Raw genomic sequence first — 20,360 nt, 5'->3', positions numbered from 1 at the left:
CGCGGGTGCCTTCCCGCCCGACGGAGGCGCGCGGTCCCCAGTTTCTTAGTTTCCGCGGAGCTAAGAAGATGCGTTTTTTTAAACCAGCCGGTGAAAATTTTTCTCTTGCCTTCCCGCTCACGCGTATTTTTCTGGAAGTTTACTCTTCCTTGTTTTCTTTTCGTTTCCTTAAAAAAAAACCTTTCTTTTTTCTTTATTTTCGTCTCGCCCCGGCGGGGCCTGTTGGCACAATCGAAGCCTCCGCCTTCGATTTAGCGGAGGCCGTTTTCACCTTCATGCCCCCGCAGCCGGGATTTAAGAAGTGTCAGCGGTGTGCGCGCCCCATCTCTTTGACCGACCCCCCCACAATTGGCATCTCCGGTGCCTGGGTCCGGATCATAGCGCTTCATCTTGCACCCGTTGCGCTTCTCTTAAAAAGCGCACCTTGAAGAATCGGCAAATCCAACAAAAACTCCTCTTCGGTGCCGGGATGGAACCATTGACATCCACGCCGACATCTGCTGCCCCCTCTAAATCGGCACCGATTCTTTCGACACCGCAAGACCTTACTTCGGTTGTATCACTCTGGACTCAGTTAAATATAAATGCCTGAGTAGATTAAATTCAAATATTTAATTGCCTCCCCTGGGCCTCACTAAGTCGACCTCTTGTGCACAGGTGCTGTGAAGATCACGCCAGCCCATGATCAGAACGACTACGAGGTGGGAATGAGACATGGCCTACAGTTCATCAACATTATGGATGACAACGGGTTGCTGGTTAATGTGCCGCTGCCATATTTGGTAGGTGAGGTGGGGGGGGGGGGGAGAGGCTAGTCACTAAGATGCATTAATGCTGCGTAAGGCAGATAAGTCAAACTCTTGACTAATGATGGGTCTGTTCGATAGTCTGCACTAAAGTATTTGCCTTCTCCATTCTCAAAATCCTACAAGTGGGGATGGAACTGTACATATCGACCAGGGATAGATTAAATATTAATATAACAGTCTCTATCCTATATTCATTACATTACATTACATTACATTACGGATTTCTATTCCGCCTATACCTTGCAGTTCAAGGCGGATTACAAAAGATTTGACTGGACATTTTCCAGTGAAGATACAATTTTTTTTTTTTTTTTTTTGACAGAGGAGAGATAGCTGGATAGATTCCTAAGGGGATTTAGGGGTTGGATAGTAAAATGACAGTGTCGAACTGTGTGATATGGACAAAGAGAATATTGTTAGAGTAGGTAAGATTACCATCTAATTTTTGGGGTCTGTTTGCTTGGAAGGTGTTTAGGTGGGTTATTTGGGGACGTAATATCTTGAGGTAGGTGAAGAATGGTTAAGATATTTGGATGAATTTTTTGAAAAGCAGGGTTTTGATTTCTTTTCGGAATGTTTTGAAGTCGTCCGATGTTGTCAGCAGATTGGAGATGGTATGGTTGAGTTTTGCTGCTTGTGTTGCCAGAAGGTTGTCAAACAATTTCTTGCGTCATGTGTCATGGACCCGACATGGTCCGTGTTTCAGCGTTTGAGCCTGTCTCAGGGGTGGAATCGACATCGAAAGGACGAAATTTAAAAATATTAGTATAACAATGAACCAAAACTATCGTAAATAAAGAGAACAAATTTTTTGTTATACAGTTAGCCAGAAATTAAATTTAGAATGTGCATTATGGTTTTTATGTTTGTGTTTTCAATATAATTTTTATGTTATATAAAGATTAACAAAGTGCAAGGAAAGAACCAAAATGCACATGAGCAGTCATATTAAAACATTACAGTGAATTGTTAACAGTGCATAACGTAGAAAGAAAATGATCTCGTTTGAACCACTTACAATTAGAAGTAATGGAATCAAAAGAGATCTTCCTATTTCCTGAATAACAGAACTGAATTCCACCATATAAAAATAGTGAAACTGGAGTTATCTTTCAAATGTTGTATGATTAGTTTCAATGCGTAGAAATAAGGATATCAAATAGAGAAACACCTCAATGAAATTAATACAGTTCCTGATATACCACACCATAACCACTAGGTGGCATCTATGTGGTTTACCACCAGGTAATTTTCACAAAATATGTCCAAATAGCAACAAACTCTCTTTCAATATTTACAGTGTTGCCAGCCAGCGGTGGGATTTGCCACAAGAGAAAATCATTACTCAAAAACGTGGAGTTTTTTTAACTGCCCATGATACGATACGAGCGGCTTGAAATCAAAAGTGATTGCCGTCTCTGAAAGAAGGACTTGAGGCTTTTTCTCCACGTTTTCTCTTTGTGGTAAATCCCACCGCTGACTGGCAACATTATAAATATTGAATGGCTGTACTCTGTTTCCCTGTCTGTCCCGGTGGGCTCACAATCTAGCTATAATACATGAGAATACTTGTGAAACCAATAGGAGGAAATATTTTTTCACTCAAAGAATAGCTGATTTCTGGAACATAGCATAGCTGGGTTTAAAAAAGGTTTAAGAACATACATAAGAATAGCCTTACTGGGTCAGACCACTGGTCCATCTAGCCCGTCTTCACGGTGGCCAATCCAAGTCACTAGTACCTGAAAAAACCCCCAAATAGTAGCAACATCCCCTGCCATTCCGTGGACAAGTTCCTGGAGGAAAAGTCCATCACATTCTATTGAGACAGGCATGGGGGAAGCCACTGTTTGCCTAGGATCAGTATTGCATGGAATGTTGCTACTATATGGGTTTCTGCCAAGTACTTGTGACCTTTATTGGCCACTGTTGGAAACAGGAAACTGGGTTAGATGGACCATTCCTAAAGTATCTAGACAACTGATCCTCTCTTCTCTCTCCCCTCTATAGCAATTAACTTGTTCTATTGATCACTCTCTCCTCAAAAATGGATTTCCTGTCCTATTAACCCTCTTTCTTCCTCCCCTCTTAAAGTCAATCAATTTGTACCTTTGCTTAATCTTTGTAAACTGCATAGAACTTCACGGTATTGCGGTATATAAGCTGTTATTATTATTATTATTATTATCCTTGTCCTAACCCAGTCTGGCTGTTCTTAGGTGCCATTAGAGAATAGGCCTGACCTGACGGTGTCAGGGTACGTAAAAGGCAAGGCCCACTTGCAAAATTACTTCCTAAATGTGCAGTCCCAACGTGGTAGAGAAAGAGAGATAAGCTTATGTTTTCAGTATGCTTAGTAATTGACCCCTAAATGGTCTCGTGTAGGGCATGAAGAGGTTTGAGGCCCGGAAGGTGGTGCTGGAGGCTCTGAAGCAGAGAGGACTCTTCAGAGAGGTGAAGGATAATCCCATGGTGGTGCCTGTGTGCAGGTGAGAGCGAGCTTGTATGTGTGTACTGGTGATATAAGGACCATCCAAAAATAATCCCACCATCAGCTAAGACAAGTGAATGTGGTGATTTAAGAATGGGATATTTATCCAATTATATATATATATATATATATATATATATATATATATATATACACACACACATATACTAGTGTTTAAGCCCGTTACATTAACGGGTGCTAGAATATATGCCTGTCTGTCTTTTTTTATTTATGTCTCTTTCCCTGCTCCTGTCTCTTTCTTCCTTTCTTTCTGTCTCTTTCCCTCCTGCTATTTTTCTCTCTCTCTCCCTGGCACCCTTTGTCTGTCTGTCTTTCTTTCTGTGTGTCTCTCTGGTCCCCTGTCTGTCTTTATTTCTGTCTGTCTCTCTCCCTGGCCTCCTTTCTCTGTCTGTATTTCTTTCTATCTCTCTTCCCCCCCCCCTTCCCCACTTTCCTTTGCAGAAGCAGTAGCGGTATTTCCCTTCCCCTCCAGATCCCTATGAAGTAGTAGCAGCATTTTCAACCCCCCCCCCCATTACCTTCTCTCCTCCCCCCACTTTCCTTTGCAGAAGCAGCAGTGATATTTCCCTTCCCCTCCAGATCCTTGTGAAGTAGTAGCAGCATTTCCCCCCCATTCCCTTCTCTCCCCCCCCCCACACTTTCCTTTGCAGAAGCAGCAGCGGATTTCCCTTCCCCTCCAGGTCCCCTTGCTGCCACAAATGCAGGACTCTACTTTTTGGAAATCGTGGTGGCTGATCCTCCTCTAAAGAGCAGCCTGCGATAGTGGCCGGCTTTAGCGAACCTCGCAAGCCGCTCTCCAACTCGGTAACACGTTCCCTCTGACGCGATCCCGTGCGTCAGAGGGAATGTGCTACCGAGGTTGGAGTGCGGCCTGTGAGGTTCGCTAAAGCCGGCCACCATCGCAGGCTGCTCTGAAGAGGAGGATCAGTAGCAACGGTGGCAGCAGCAGCAAGTGAGGGCGGGAGCTGTGTTCCCTGCCGAGGACGCGAGCAGGGAGAGAGCTTGCCTGGCTTCCATGGTGAGTGAGAGCGGGAGGAGGGGAGTGGCCAGAATGTTCCCTGCCGCCAGGTTGGCGGCCACGGATCACACACCACAGCGGCAGGGAGCACGAAATCCTAAGTGCGCATGTGCGCTTAGGCTTTTATTATATAGGATATATATATATATATTTATTTTTTTTTAAGTAAAAATTAAGAGATTCAATAAAGAGGAGAGAGGTTTTATAGGAACAATGAATATAATGTGAAACCATGTCTGACTTGGCTGAGGTTTCTGAGATACCTTTTCCTCTCCTATCCATACCTTATACCTTAAGTGGTGGGATTATTTTTGTATTTTTGGACTGTTTCCATCTTGATCCCACTTACCATCTTCTTTAGATATCAGTGTGTTACTGTGATATAAGGACTATCCCATGATGTTCGTTGTAGAGGGTGGTGAGCCATTCTGTAGCATACTTGTGAGTTTTGTGTGTGTGTGTGAAAGCTAGAGTTTGAAAGGGGCCATCCCACGGTTCTAATTGTGGGCAGCAGCTTCTTGAGGGGGGTAAGAGAAGGGCAACTGCAATGAAAGCAGAGCAATAGATCCAAACAGCCATATTTAACTCGAAGAGCCATCAAAGTATATTTTTACCTGCAGAAAAGGTGACCATCTCCCCACCCCACCCCCGAAATTTCACATTTAAGGGCATGATGTATTGGAGGGGGACCAGTTAGAAGCCTGAAAGTGAATTGAGTGGGAGGGAGCAGTAAGGTGAGAGCATAGAGGTGCTGCTCAGTGATGCAGGGCATGTGCACAGGCAAGCTGAGGGACTGTCGCCCCCTAGTGCCACCTGTGAGGGTTGCAGAACTGTAAGTCTTGGCATCCCAGAGTGTTGTGGGGGAGAAACGATGCATATTCGTCATGGGTCCCTGTCCAAAAAATTTCACACAGTTCCATGCCAGAAAGAGGTTGCACGGTCCTTGCACCCCCCTGTGGTGGCAGCATCTGTGGCGCTTTTTGAAGTTTTGAATCATAAAGGTCTATAGCAGTGGTTCCCAACCCTGTCCTGGAGGAACACCAGGCCAATTGGGTTTTCAGGCTAGCCCTAATGAATATGCATGAAGCAAATTTGCATGCCTATCACTTCCATCATATGCAAATCTCTCTCATGCATATTCATTAGGGCTAGCCTGAAAACCCGATTGGCCTGGTGTTCCTCCAGGACAGGGTTGGGAATCACTGGTCTATAGGATGCAATTTTGAGGTGAAAGGTGCCACGTCACGATTTCTGATTCTCACTGTTCGTACAATATGTCCCATAACTGCTACAGCCGCTCGAAGGACATTGTGGAACCGCTGATGAAGCCGCAGTGGTATGTTCGCTGCCAGGACATGGCAGCCCAGGCGCTGGAGGCAGTGCAGAAGGGCCAGCTCCGCATCGTTCCTGACTTCCACATCAAGACCTGGAACAGCTGGATGGAAAACATCAGGTGAGGGAGGGTCGAGGGGAGAAGAGGGCCTGGTTCTCTGTCTCTCCCTTGCTGTCTGTCTCAAGCTCTGTTTCCTCTCCCTCCGTCAGAGACTGGTGCATATCCCGGCAGCTGTGGTGGGGACATCGGATCCCTGCATACTTTGTCACTGTCAATGATCCTTCCGTCCCACCAGGCGAGGTAAGATGCTTCCACACAGCTTCACAGACAGGCCCTACATGTCCTCCCGTGGCGGTGTTAATGATCTGTGTGTCTCATTAAGAACACTTTTTACTAGGACACAGATGGGCGGTACTGGGTGAGTAGCCGCAGCGAGGAAGAAGCTAGGCAGAGAGCAGCCGCAACATTCAACGTGGCACCAGAGAAGATCTCTCTCAGGCAAGGTGTGTACACAGTTAAAGTTTAAAGACCCCCTAGGGTTCAAGCATGGTTTTGTGAGCAGAAACTTTTGCCAGTTACTTCTGTGACTTCCAGTACCATATCTGTACCATTTCCTGCTTCAAAATTATTTCCTTTGACTCTCGGATCCTGCGGAGCAGCATTGATGTGACATCATTTCAATTCATTTTAAAAAAACAACAAAGTTATTTACCTAATCTGATCTCTGGCAAGGATTTGAAAGAAAACAAAACAAAAAACAGCTTTGTAAGGATTTGAAGGAACACATCCTGAACTTTATGCTCCATTTCCTCAGTGCAGGAACTGAGCATATAATAATGCTGGCACTTTCATTTGTGAAAGCAATAGAGCCAGTGATGTTCTTTCTGGAGAGCAAGTGGGTTCCTCATTCCTGCACCCTTATCTCCAGCAGATTATGATAATTCTCCTCTCTTCTTTTCCAGATGAGGATGTGCTGGATACCTGGTTCTCCTCCGGACTCTTCCCCTTCTCCATCTTTGGTTGGCCAAATGAGGTGAGGAGGGGAAGAGTGGGGTAACATAAGGGGAAAGCAGGGACATTAAGTAGATACAGAACCTGCTGAGGGTCAGAAAGAGAGAGAAACAGGTGAAATGAATATTTTTTTTTTCCTGCATGTGAAATATGTTCTTAAGTTTTACAGTTTGGTTTTGCAGACGGAGGACCTTCAGGTGTTCTACCCTGGGACTCTGCTAGAGACAGGGCACGATATTCTGTTTTTCTGGGTGGCCCGCATGGTGATGTTGGGCCTGAAGCTCACTGGGAAGCTGCCCTTCAAAGAGGTGAGGAAAGTCTCTTTTTCCCACCAGCACAGATTCGGGGAAGCATTCCCTGTCGCTCTCGGCGGCATGTGGTATCACAAAAACCAGCTTCCATGCCATGGAGAGACCAGGATGCCCCGCTCCCTCTGTGACCTTTTCTAAACCCGCCTTGCGCCTTCACCCACAGGTGTATCTGCATGCGGTGGTGAGAGATGCTCACGGCCGCAAGATGAGCAAGTCTCTTGGGAACGTCATTGACCCGCTGGATGTGATCAAAGGCATCTCTCTGGAGGTAACATGCTAGCCAATTAAACAGAGCAACTTATACCTCAGGGACAACAAACCGAGTGGGTGATAGGACAAAGCTTGTGGATGAGAAGTGGGGAGGGGCATTAAATGTGATTTACCCCCCAATATAAAATAGTTCAGGATGACCTGAGTAGGCTTCAGGGATGCTGCAATCTCCCTAGATGGCATGGTGGAGCAACCTAGCGGTTAGAGCGTCAGGTTGACATACAGGGAAGATCGAGCAAAAGAGGACCCGGTCTTCAAGCCAAATCAGTCTTTAATAGCAATCATGCAAATGATGACAACACCAAGACTCAAGTGCACATTTTCAAAATTATCTTCAAGCACATCAGTTTTCTTCTCTAATTCAAGTTTCAAGTTTATTAAAAAAAATTTTATACCGCTTATTCAAATTTCTAAGCGATGTACAGCAATAATAAAAGAGAAATCATTAAAAGAAACAAAACCAATTAAGGTTAAAATATTATACAATACGGCGTCAAGCTAGTAGACTTTAACATGAACACATATACTAACTGAACACAATTGGGAAAGTAGGACTGAACTAAATTAATTTAAGATAAAGCACACTTAGGGATAAAACAATAGGGAGGGAAAGGGACTATAGTTAGTTTAGGCCTAAAAAGGACAGTTTTATCCAAAAGCATTCCTCAAATAAAAATGTTTTGAGCTTTGCTTTAAACTACTTTATCGAGGTTTCCACAAGTAAGTGATTGGGCAATGAATTCCATAGGGTGGGTGCAGTGACAGCGAAATTATTAGATCTCAACATATTAATTAAGGGGTGCTAACCGTGCCCATCGCAAAAATTAATCTAACCGCAGTATTCTGGAGTAACTGCAGTTTTTTTGATCAGTTTGGATCAGTTCAAATATAAAGAATTACAGTAATCAAGTTGAGGTAACACTAACATCTGAACCAACAGTGCAAAATGATGTTCAAAAAAGCACTTCACAAGCCTAAGTTTCCTCATAATATATAAAACTAGTTTTTTAGCCCGTTACATTAACGGGTGCTAGAATAGAAGTGTAGACTTAGGCATTTCTTTTTTCTTTCTTTCTGTCTCTCTCCCTGCTCCTTTTCTTTCTTTCTGTCTCTTTCCCTGGCCCCCTGTCTGTCTTTCTGTCGCTCTCCCTTCCCCCTGTCTGTCTTTCTTTCTTTCTGTCCTCTCTCATTCTTTCAGCTTTAAGGAATACTTCTCCCATCCTCTCCTCTTCTGAAAGGAAGACTCGCCTCCCCCTCCTTTCTGTCCTATTACAAATCTGAACTATCAGTACTGAAGAACTTCAGAGCCCCTCAGCCTCTCTCTTCAGGGTTGATTTACTTCACAATCTCCCTGAGGACACGCTTTACATGCCGAGAGCTAACGGCCTCGCATCCCACCCCCGGACAGCCACAGCGCCCGCCCACTTAACAGTGTCCGTGCTCTCAGCCGGGAGCCCCAGCCAATCGCGGCCGCCTTGTTATGGGCCGCTCCGCGGCGATTGGACAGTCTTGAGCAGCTCGGAGCCCTCCTCCCGGCAGCCGCCGCCAGCACCGCGAGAGGAGCCGCTGCAGCGTGTAAAGAAACTTTGGCCGGTAGGGCTCAGCTTAAGTTCATTTTTTAGTTCAAAGCCGACACCGCGGCTCCTCTCTCGATCTCCGCCTGGTGCGGTTCAAGAGAGGAGCAGCGGCTTTGATTTTAAAAAAATGGCGAGGAGAGTCTCCGCCGCTGTCACGGCCTGCTCTGAAGGGAGGGGGGGAAGTCCGCTGTATAGCAGCGCCGCCTCTCTCCATCCCCGCCAGGCCCGCACATCCGTCCTCTTTACCTTTTGGCCCCTGTGAGGGGCTGCTGGAGACTTGCAGAGGTGGTGGGGGCGCTGACCGCCCGCGATCCCTCTCCTCCGAGACACCCCCCCCCTCCTAACACAGCTGCTCAGTGTTAAGCCTGGCCTGTGAATTTCGGCTCAGTGTCACTGAGGCTTCCTTCGCTCTCCCGGGCCTGCTGTCCTTCCCCTAAGTCCCGACTCCTCAACGCGCCATCTAGCGCATGCGCACTCGTGCGGCCACATCCCGACAGAAAAAGGATCAGGGAACAGGCGTCGCGAGTGCGCATGCGCGGGCTAGCATTTTATTATTTAAGATCTTCCTCCATAAATTAGAAATTTGATCTTCAGATGTAAGAGAAGAGTCTAAAAGAATACCTAAAACTTTAGACGTTTTATATACTTGCAGGGTAGTACCTGCATGTAAAGTAAGAAAAGAAGGAACAGAAGATAGTGAATTGTGAACCAAAAGAACCTTCGTCTTGCTTGCGTTCAATTTCAACTTATTAGTAGAAGCCCAATCTCCAATTCTAATCATGCAATCAGTGATCTTAGCTGAAATGTCCTCCTTATTTGAACTTGATGGAATTAATTAAAAAAAAAAAATATCATCAGCAATAGGATAACAATACAAACTTCGGCTGACAAAACGTATTTTTTGCAAAGTATTCATAGGAGAGATAGAGGAGCCTTGTGGCACTCCACTGAAAGAAGTCCAGCTCCTAGAAAAGGTTCCATCCTTTAGCACGCTAGGATTCCTGTTTACCGAAAAATCGTTATACTACAATTAAGTATAGATCCACCCATCCCAACCTACTTAATTTGTTGATCAGCAAAATATGATCAACTGAATCTAAAGTTGCACGGATATCGAATTCTAATAAAATAGATTGATAACCATTGTCCCAAGACTTGAAGGCCATGGTCGACCTCCAAAGAAGAGACCCAAAATGATGGCAGAGTCAATTTCTGCACAGGAACAAGAAGGTTCCAGCAAAAGAGCAGAGGGGACCCTGGTCTTCAAGCCAAATGGAGCCCACTTCAAATCCCACGTCTGCTCTTTGTGATCTTGGGCAAGCCTTTCATCGCCTCAGGAACAGACTCGGATTGGAAGCCCTCTGGGGACAGGGAAACACCTACTGTACCTGATTGTAACTGACCTTGAGCTATTAACTGAGAAAGGTGTGAGCTGAATTCAAATAAACTGAATGCTGCCTTCACTCTCCCATTCCAGGGTCTCCATGCTCAACTTCTGGACAGTAATCTGGACCCAGTGGAGATTGAGCGGGCAGAAGAGGGCCAGGTAATTCCCCCCCCCTCTCCTTTTCTGAAGATTGTGTCCCCCTCCCCCAACTGTATGAATTTTCTGCTGAATAGAAATTTTTTAATCCCTCATGAGTGGAGGATTGATAGATATATAATTTTTTTAACAAATCACAGCAGGAAAGCGCTCAAGGCTTACTAAAACCTTTTGCAAAGCTTTTTTTTTAATTTTTCTCTTGCTAGAGATTCTTTTTGGTGGTTCAGGTGACACAGCTACTGTCCTGTGGATTTTTCTGCCGCTTTTATTTCCTTATCGCAGTTTCCTCTGGTTTGTCGTTAAGTCTCCGTATTTTCAGACGCTGCTTGGTAGCTGTCTGTGACACTGAAGATAATAACTTCTGTCACCTGTCTGTTTTTTTTCCTTCGTCCCTTCCACAGAGAGCAGATTACCCATCAGGGATCCCGGAGTGTGGCACAGACGCTCTCCGTTTTGCACTCTGCGCATACACCAGCCAAGGTTTGTCAGCATGGCCCTCTCCTTCCCTCATGTGCCTTTTTTTATTTTTAAGACAATACCTTTTAATCATTTGCCATGAGTGCTTTTGTGGTAAGATGTTAACTGTGGCTCCTGTGATTACATAATCTCCTATTTGGACGTTCACTTAATGACTCGTTAAGGTAACTCTGCGAGTGGTACCTCGTTAATGGTACCTCCTATCCCGACAGGTCGAGACATCAACATGGATGTGAACCGGATCCTGGGCTACCGTCATTTCTGCAACAAGCTGTGGAATGCCACCAAATTTGCCATCCGAGGTTTAGGGGAGAGCTTCCAGCCAGAGGAGACGGTCAAGGTAATGGCTGTGGATTGGCTGCTGTTATGTTCTGGTCTTGAACTTGGTTATTTGTTTGTAGGTGGTTGTACAGTAGATATTTGAAGATTTTTTATTTTTTAAGGGAGGCGTTTCCTGACGCAATTTAAAGCTATGTTGGGAACGGTTCATAGACAAGTCGGTGAAAGACAAAGGCGCGCGCCGACAACTGAGCGCAAGACGGAGGCGCGCGCCAAAGAAAATTACAGTTTTTAGGGGCTCCGACGGGGGGTTTTGTTGGGGAGCCCCCCCAGTTTACTTAATAGAGATCGCACCGGCGTTGTGAGGGGTTTGGGGGGTTGTAACCCTCCACATTTTACTGTAAACTTCACTTTTTCCCTAAAAACAGGGAAAAAGTGAAGTTTTCAGTAAAATGTGGGGGGTTACAACCCCCCACAACGCCCCCACAACGCGGCGCGATCTCTATTAAATAAAGTGGGGGGGGTTTCCTCCCCCACTCCCCCCCCCCCCCGTCGGAGCCGTAAAAACAGTAATTTTGTGCGGCGCACACCTCCGCGCTGCGCTCAATTGTCTGCACGCGCTTTTGACCTGACACCGTTGGGAACGCATAGCTGTTTGTACAATGTCCAGAAGGTGGTGTCAGTGTGTCGCATACTGACTTGGAATGAAAACCGCCCAAAGCCCACATGTACCCTCGCTGTGCCTAATGGGGTTTTCTTCTCTTTTGCAAAAAATGTTTTATTTAGAACTATAAAGATAAATACAGTGGAACCTTGGTTTACGAGCATAATTCGTTCCAGAAGCATGCTCGTAAACCAAATTGCTCGTATATCAAAGCAAGTTTCCCCATAGGAAGTAAGGGAAACTGCTTTGATTGGTTCCACCTCCTCCCCCCCCTCCACGAGGCTACCGGCGCTGCTCCATTCTCAACCCCCCACCTTGAGGAATCAGACGCTGTTCCAAACCCCTCCCCGTGATCCAGCTTCCCCCCCCCTGCGAACCAGCATCCCCCCCGCTCGCGTTGCCCCCCCTTCCACCGCAATCCTACTTTCCCCCTCCCGAGCAGTCAATGACACCCTTTACCCGACTTGGCACCAGTGCCGGTGCCCGAAGATCCTCCTTCTTCTGGGCTGGACTGGCTTTGAGCATTTGCACATGCTCAAAGCCTTCTGGTCTTGCTCTCTCCGAGATTGAGAGCGAGACCTGAAGGCTTTGAGCATGCGCAAATGCTCAAAGCCAGTCCAGCCCAGCCCAGCCCAGAAGAAGGAGGATCTCCAACGCACTGCCCAGCCCAGGCCGCGCCAGAAGAGGGAGGATCTTTGGGCACCGGCACTGGTGCCAAGTCGGGTAAAGGGTGTCATTGACTGCTCGGGGGGAGGGAAGTAGGATCGCGGTGGAGGGGGGGGGCAATGCGAGCGGGGGGGATGCCAGATCGCTGGGGGGATGCCGGATCGCCGGGGGGGGGGGCACTCGTACAGCGAGGCAAGCTCGGTTTCCGAGGCACCAAGTTTGCGAATGTTTTGCTCGTTTTGCAAAACACTCGCAAACTGGTGCACTCGTAAACCGAGGTACCACTGTACTTAGTTACTACCACTTTACTATCAAGTTTTTAATTTTGTATTATAACACCCTTCCTCTAAACCAGTGGTTCCCAAACCTGTCCTGGGGGACCCCCCAGCCAGTCAGGTTTTCAAGATATCCCTAATGAATATGCATGAGAGAGATTTGCATACCTGTCACTTCCATTATATGCAAATCTCTCTCATGCATATTCATTAGGGATATCTTGAAAACCTGACTGGCTGGGGGTCCCCCAGGACAGGTTTGGGAACCACTGCTCTTTTTTTGTATAATTTCTTTATTCATTTTTAAACTTACATGAAGTGTACAGTAAATATCAACCAAATATAATACAACATCACTTGGAAAAATTTTCAATATCATACACCAAGAAGATTTAACCCCCCCCTCCCAAATTCATATACAACTAATATATACCACATGAAAATAATATCTTACGACAATCATCTATATATTCTTAATGGAAAAACAAGAAATCCCGCCCCCCCCTCAAATCCACATGTGTATTAACCACTGCTCTAAACCATCATTTTCTGCAACACCAAAGCGGTTCAATGGAAAAGTGTTCAAATCCAACACTGCAGGTACAGTTGGTTACCCATCCTGTTTCTGGAGAATTAAAATGCAGATGTGGGGAGTGTGTGGTTCAGTGATTAGAGCTACAACCTCAGCAGCCTGAGGTTGTGGGTTCAAATCCCATGTTGCTCCTTGTGACCCTGGGTAAGTCATTTAATCCCCCCATTACCTCCAAGTATATTAGATAGAGTGTGAGCCCACCAGGACAGAGAGGGAAAATGCTTGAGTACCTCAATGTAAACCCACTTAGGCTATAAGTGGTATATAAATACTTAAATTTAAAAATAAATCTGTCAGAAAAGACTAAAGAGGGCTCTTCAGCTTGGAAAAGAGACGGCTGAGGGGAGATATGATTGAAGTCTACAAAATCCGGAGTGGAGTGGAACGGGTACAAGTGGATCAATTTTTCACTCCATCAAAAATGACAAAGGCTAGGGGGACACTCGATGAAGTTACAGGGAAATACTTTTAAAACCAATAGGAGGAAATTTTTTTTCACTCAGAAAATAGTTGCCACAGGGAATAATAAATAATCCCTCTAAGCTGAGCAGGTGTCCTCCAGCTGCATTGCTACCACTAGGGGGTGGAATATTTTCAGTCGCTAAGGACAGGTATGTTCCCTGGAGTCCTGCAGAACTTGCCTGTCCCTCACAATTGAAAAATGTGACAGTAAAACAGCACCCTCTATTGGTGAGACTGTGGGTGGAGGACTCCTACTCAGCTTAGAGGGAACAGTGGACTTGCCAGAGGATGTGGTAAGAGTGGTTAACGTAGCTGGTTTAAGAAAACGGTTTGGACAAGTTCCTGGAGGAAAAGTCCACAGTCTGCTGTTGAGACAGACATGGGGGCAGCCACTGCTTGCCCTGGAATGTTGCTACTATTTGAGGTTTTACCAGGTTCTTGTGACCTAGATTGGCCACCATGAAGACAGGATACTGGGCCAGATGGACCATTGGTCTGATCCAGTAAGGCTATTTTTATGTTCTTATAAGATCACGTGAAATGCTAAATAGGACAGTCTGAGGCCAGTATCCTCTGTTATATTGGTCAATCTGTAACACTTGAGAAGATCCCAAATAGGAAAATTCATTCCATGCTGTTCTCTCTTAGAAGTGGGAAGCACAGACATCTAAGGTTCGGTTTTTGAAAGGCGATGGTTTGTCCTAACCTAGTTTCTCTCTCTGTCTCAGCCCAGTGGGCAAGACAGTCTGATGGATCGGTGGGTGTTGAGTCGGCTCTGCCACGCAGTGGACCTCTGCAATGCCGGTTTCCAGAGTTATGACTTCCCTGGCATCACCACCGCTATCTACAACTTCTGGCTGTACGAATTGTGTGATGTGTACCTGGTGAGTGTCGGAAGGGGTCTTGGCTCTTCCAAGCTTGCATGTTCAAGTAATGAGGTCTCCCTGGCAGCTGGCATTAATCTTTGCTCCCCTTCAAACCTCTCTTGTCCTTCCCCCGTTTCTCTCGCCTGCATCCCAGGAATGCCTGAAGCCCATCTTTGCCAGTGAGGATCAGGCCGCAATCCGTGTTGCTAGAAACACTCTCTACACCTGCCTGGACGTTGGGCTTCGCCTGCTCTCTCCGTTCATGCCCTTCTTGACTGAGGAGCTCTACCAGCGGCTGCTGCGGAGGTCCCCAGGAGACCCGCCCAGTATCTGTGTCACCTCATATCCAGAGTCCAATCAGGTAAGGGGAATGCAACACGGGTGGCGTGCTGGGGTCTTTTGAATTTGTCGAAACAACAAAAGAAATTGACCCTGTTCTCTCCACAAGGAGAACACGTGAGAAAACAAAAAATTGTGGAGAGCTGACGTCCAAGCTGATGGCTTTATTGAAACAAACAAGTAATCCACATAAATACATCTAGAGCCGGAACCTCTAGAAACATATGGACCCTACACGGTCCGTGTTTCGACACTATTGTCTTCTTCAGGGGTCACTGCTGGTCCTAAAAGTGAGCTTGTGGATTAAAACAAAGGGTCTTTTTTTTTTTCATTTTCGAGCTTGGAGCACAACTCTTAGTTTGAATGCAAAAAAGAGACCCTTTGTACATCTGTGTTATGATCCTGCTTTATTTACTGTTGCATAATCAGTTCATTTGTATGTGACTGTTATAGGTTGACCACAGAACAGAAAGCTCAGGCTGTGTTTTCTTGTATGACGGCTGATGTTTGGATGCTTGTTTTCTTCATGAGTGATGTTTGTTTGAAAACACATCCTAAGCTTTGTAGTCTATTGCCACTCTGCAGTAGTTGTGTTTGAAAATAGTGGTTTTGTGAGCAAACGGAACAAGTCTGAGCCCACAGGTACGCTGGACATGTACAGGTACCAAGTGTTTGTTTTAACCCTTTGGTGCTTGGCTCTTACAGTACCGTTGGCGAGATGAGGAGATTGACAGGAACATGGAGTTTGCATTGTGCATCGTCCGTTGTATCCGTTCCTTGCGAGCGGATTATAATCTCACCAAGACTAAAGCCGACTGTGAGTGTTCCCTTAATCTGTAAGACTGACAGACAGACACACACACTTCTTTCCTTCTTGGTTCTTTGTGACGCACAAATTCTCCCTTATGCCCAGATTCACGCAGCACCACTTAAGGTGTGTTTTTTCTTCTCTGCCGCTGCTTTTCTGTGATGCAACCAAAGCAGTTGTCATTTTACGTGTGGTACTTTCTCTGACACTTAGTGGCCTCACAATCTTTTCAGTTTTTGTTTCTGGGACAGTGGAGGCTTAGGCGACTTGTCCAGAGTCACAAGGAGCTGCAGCGGGATTTTGAGTCTACTTCCCCTGGCTCTCAGGCCATTGTACTAACCCATCAGGCTACTCTTCCCTCCCTGCAGGTTACTTGACGTGTTTGGACGGTGACACCGCAGCCAGAGTGTCCCAGTATTCTGACTACATCCAGGCTCTCTCTTCCTCTCGGAGTATGCACGTGCTACAGGGCGAAGAGACCCCGCCTGCGGGCTGTGCCGTGGGCATCGCTTCCGACAAGTGTACTGTAAACCTCGCCCTGAAGGTAAGAAGCCCCCTTTCCACACCACGACCCCACTTGGTTCTCCTTCGTGCTTCGCCTTAGAGCGCTCCTCGGGGGAAGAGAGCTAGGATTGATCACCTCGGGTGACCCGAAGCAGTGAACGCAGTGAGGAAAGCAAACAGTATGCGTGGCTGCGTAAAGAAAAGTACCGCCATTAGAAATAACAAAAAATAGTTCACAAGTCAGACCCGCCTTGATTAATGTTTTCGTTTCTGGAGACTATATGACTTTGTAAGGATGTTAAGGGGTAAATTTGTAAACCTTTTTCTCATGTGTAAGTGGCTTCTTAGAAACTTATGCTCACTAAAGTCCTTTAACATGACCTGTGTATTTGGAGGTGGCAGGCAGAGTCATTAAATACTCATTTATTTAGATACTTCAGTCATGCACGCTACATTTATTCTTGCGCAGTGCAAATGTATAGGGTTTCATTTTTGCCTGGTTTTCTGAGGCTATTATAAGGAAAAAGCTATTTATATTAAACTTGAGGCCTTGTTATAAAGGCTGCAGGCCTCTTTTATAAAAGTACCCTCCTAAGACCTGGGGTCTTCAGTAGTTTTTAAGTCGAGGCCGCTGTAGGACCTAAACAGCTGAAGGAAAGCCGGCGAATATCTTACCATCTGACCAGTGTGTGTCGGTGGCATTCATCTCCATCAACCGCTCTCTCTGCCACTAATCTCTCTCCTCCTCCCTCCCTTCCCCCAACCAGGTTCAGCACCTCTTCTTTCCCTTTCCTCTTCCCCCAACCAGATCCATCTCTTTGCCTCCCTCCCTTCCCCCAACCAGGTTCAGCACCTCTTCTTTCCCTTTCCTCTTCCCCCAACCAGATCCATCTCTTTGCCTCCCTCCCTTCCCCCAACCATGTTCAGCACCTCTCCTTTCCCTTTCCTCGTCCCCCAACCAGATCCATCTCTTTGCCTCCCTCCCTTCCCCCAACCATGTTCAGCACCTCTCCTTTCCCTTTCCTCGTCCCCCAACCAGATCCATCTCTTTGCCTCCCTCCCTTCCCCCAACCATGTTCAGCACCTCTCCTTTCCCTTTCCTCGTCCCCCAACCAGATCCATCTCTTTGCCTCCCTCCCTTCCCCCAACCATGTTCAGCACCTCTCCTTTCCCTTTCCTCGTCCCCCAACCAGATCCATCTCTACTCCTCCCTTCCTATCTCCTCCACAAACCAGGTCCCGCATATCTCCTCCTTTCCCTTTGCCCTTTACCCCCTCTCCCCCCCCCAACCAACCAGGTCCAGCATCTCTCCTCCTCTCCTTCTCTCACACCAACCCAGACTCACCTCTGAGGGCAAAAGTGATTCCATCTTTCAAAACCAGTGGCATTTGACTTTGCATTTTTATGATGTGCTGCTAAGGACTCTCCAAGGTTCATATAGGGTCATAGCCCCCTCAGCAGAGTTCATAAAAAGAGACAAATTCTAAGAAAAACAAGACATCTTTCGTGGCACAATAAGTTGTAATGTCCACCTAATTCTTAGTGAGTTAAATACCCCCTTTAGAGGTTGTTTGCTTGGATCCATATGTTCTGAGTAGGGGTTATGCTCCTGAGAATGGTCTTCACCACTCCCTCACCCTTTCACTTCCTCCCTCTCTCTCATCCGCTGCTAGGGACTGATTGATGCTGAAAAGGAAGTGACAAAGCTGAGCGGGAAGAGAGCCGAGCTGCAGAAACAGATCGAGAGGCTACGGGAGAGGACGGAGGGGGCTGAGTACAGAAGCAAAGTCCCGGCTAACATCCAGGAGATGGAGGCAGAGAAGGTGAGGAGGAAGAGGAAGAATTGGGACTCTGCGGAGACTGATCCTCGAGGGTGCTGTGTTGAGGTCTGCGAGGTGGGGGTGGGCAGTTTGCCTCGTGCAGTCTCTCATCTTGCGCTCTGTTTTTTTTTTCTCAGTTGAAGCAGAGCGAGACAGAACTGCAGAAAGTGATGGAAGCTATTGAAAACTTCAGCAAAATGATATAAACACGTCCTTTATAAAGACAGGTGCAAACGCTCTACTGCTCAAAAGATGAAGAACAACTGGAGATCTGAAGTAACCGGGAGATTCTCAGCTGAGCATCAGTGTCATCTTGCTCTGGGGGGGGGGGGGGGGACAATTAATAATATACTCTGCACCCAATGCAAAGCCTCAGCTGTCTGTTACAGTCAATAAAGACAACTTTGCAAAAAGAGCGCAACGTGTGCCTGACATTTCATACCAGCTCTGGAGGGACTGTGAGAAAAAAAAAACCACGAGGCTTGAGTCTGTTTTGTTAAAGGTGGTTTTGCAGCAAGTTTTATCACCTCAAATTTGCAGTTATTGGTAAAGAGATTGTGCTGACCTGTAGCTATTGTGCATTTATTTGTTTCTATTTATTAAATACCTTCATGAAAAGATTTATCTGAGGCCATGTACAACGGGTTGCAAGGATGAAGAGCAGGAGAGGGGGGCATGAAAGGATGATAACCAACAACAAGAAGAACTGGGGTGGGGGTGGGGAGACAAAAAAGGAACAACAGGGGCAATAACCGGTCACAGGAACTACTGAGGTAGAGAGAAGGGCAAGGGGGAACAGAAGGGGCAATAACCGGCCACAGAAACTACTGAGGTAGAGAGAAGGGCAAGGGGGAACAGAAGGGGCAATAACCGGCCACAGGAACTACTGAGGTAGAGAGAGGGGCAAGGGGGGAACAGAAGGGGCAATAACCGGCCACAGGAACTACTGAAGGAGAGAGAAGGGCAAGGGGAGAATAGAAGGGGCAATAACTGGCCACAGGAACTACTGAAGGAGAGAGAAGGGCAAGGGGGGAACAGAAGGGGCAATAACCGGCCAAAGGAACTACTGAGGTAGAGAGATGGGCAAGGGGGGAACAGAAGGGGCAATAACCGGCCACAGGAACTACTGAGGGAGAGAGAAAGGCAAGGGGAGAACAGAAGGGGCAATAACCAGCCACAGGAAGTACTGAGGTAGAGAGAAGGTCAAGGGGGGAACAGAAGGGGCAATAACCGGCCACAGGAACTACTGAGGTAGAGAGAAGGGCAAGGGAGGAACAGAAGGGGCAATAATCGGCCACAGGAAATACTGAGGTAGAGAGAAGGGCAAGGGGGGAACAGAAGGGGCAATAACCGGCCACAGGAACTACTGAGGTAGAGAGAAGGGCAAGGGGGGAATAGAAGGGGCAATAACCGGCCACAGGAACTACTGAGGTAGAGAGAAAGGCAAGGGGAGAACAGAAGGGGCAATAACCAGCCACAGGAAGTACTGAGGTAGAGAGAAGGTCAAGGGGGGAACAGAAGGGGCAATAACCGGCCACAGGAATGACTGAGGTAGAGAGAAAGGCAAGGGGAGAACAGAAGGGGCAATAACCGGCCACAGGAACTACTGAGGTAGAGAAAAAGGCAAGGGGAGAACAGAAGGGGCAATAACCGGCCACAGGAACTACTGAGGTAGAGAGAAGGGCAAGGGGAGAACAGAAGGGGCAATAACCGGCCACAGGAACTACTGAGGTAGAGAGAAGGGCAAGGGGGAAACAGAAGTGGCAATAACCAGCCACAGGAACTACTGAGGTAGAGAGAAAGGCAAGGGGAGAACAGAAGGGGCAATAACCAGCCACAGGAAGTACTGAGGTAGAGAGAAGGGCAAGGGGGGAACAGAAGGGGCAATAACCAGCCATAGGAACTACTGAGGTAGAGAGAAAGCAAGGGGAGAATAGAAGGGGCAATAACAAGCCACAGGAAGTACTGAGGTAGAGAGAAGGGCAAGGGGTAACAGAAGGGGCAATAACCAGCCATAGGAACTACTGAGAGAGAGAGAAGGGCAAGGGGTAACAGAAGGGGCAATAACCAGCCATAGGAACTACTAAGGTAGAAAGAAAGGCAAGGGGAGAACAGAAGGGGCAATAACCAGCCATAGGAACTACTGAGGTAGAGAGAAAGGCAAGGGGAGAACAGAAGGGGCAATAACCAGCCACAGGAAGTACTGAGGTAGAGAGAAGGGCAA

At 46.8% G+C, this 20,360-nt stretch overlaps 1 protein-coding gene across 4 annotated transcripts in view; it reads left to right on the top strand.

Moving 5' to 3' along the window:
* The window catches only part of VARS1 (valyl-tRNA synthetase 1), a 49,777-nt gene extending 31,085 nt beyond the window's left edge, over positions 1 to 18,692 (top strand). For 3 of the 4 annotated variants that reach the window (XM_033916987.1, XM_033916988.1, XM_033916989.1), the window contains exons 16-32: positions 658 to 782; positions 3,195 to 3,298; positions 5,634 to 5,792; positions 5,882 to 5,972; positions 6,070 to 6,175; positions 6,635 to 6,705; positions 6,866 to 6,991; positions 7,158 to 7,262; positions 10,319 to 10,387; positions 10,786 to 10,864; positions 11,074 to 11,201; positions 14,528 to 14,683; positions 14,820 to 15,026; positions 15,710 to 15,821; positions 16,181 to 16,356; positions 17,990 to 18,139; positions 18,274 to 18,692. In XM_033916987.1, the coding sequence (XP_033772878.1) occupies positions 658 to 782; positions 3,195 to 3,298; positions 5,634 to 5,792; positions 5,882 to 5,972; positions 6,070 to 6,175; positions 6,635 to 6,705; positions 6,866 to 6,991; positions 7,158 to 7,262; positions 10,319 to 10,387; positions 10,786 to 10,864; positions 11,074 to 11,201; positions 14,528 to 14,683; positions 14,820 to 15,026; positions 15,710 to 15,821; positions 16,181 to 16,356; positions 17,990 to 18,139; positions 18,274 to 18,342 (2,033 nt within the window). In that variant the 3' untranslated portion in view covers positions 18,343 to 18,692. The remainder of the gene's footprint in view (positions 1 to 657; positions 783 to 3,194; positions 3,299 to 5,633; positions 5,793 to 5,881; positions 5,973 to 6,069; positions 6,176 to 6,634; positions 6,706 to 6,865; positions 6,992 to 7,157; positions 7,263 to 10,318; positions 10,388 to 10,785; positions 10,865 to 11,073; positions 11,202 to 14,527; positions 14,684 to 14,819; positions 15,027 to 15,709; positions 15,822 to 16,180; positions 16,357 to 17,989; positions 18,140 to 18,273) is intronic. The other variant, XM_033916990.1, reaches the window with a different exon arrangement.
* The last annotated feature ends 1,668 nt before the right edge of the window (positions 18,693 to 20,360 follow it).

The sequence above is a fragment of the Geotrypetes seraphini genome, chromosome 12 (genome assembly GCF_902459505.1).
Source record: "Geotrypetes seraphini chromosome 12, aGeoSer1.1, whole genome shotgun sequence".
Lineage (NCBI taxonomy): Eukaryota > Metazoa > Chordata > Amphibia > Gymnophiona > Dermophiidae > Geotrypetes > Geotrypetes seraphini.
This window is presented reverse-complemented; position numbering and strand designations above follow the sequence as displayed.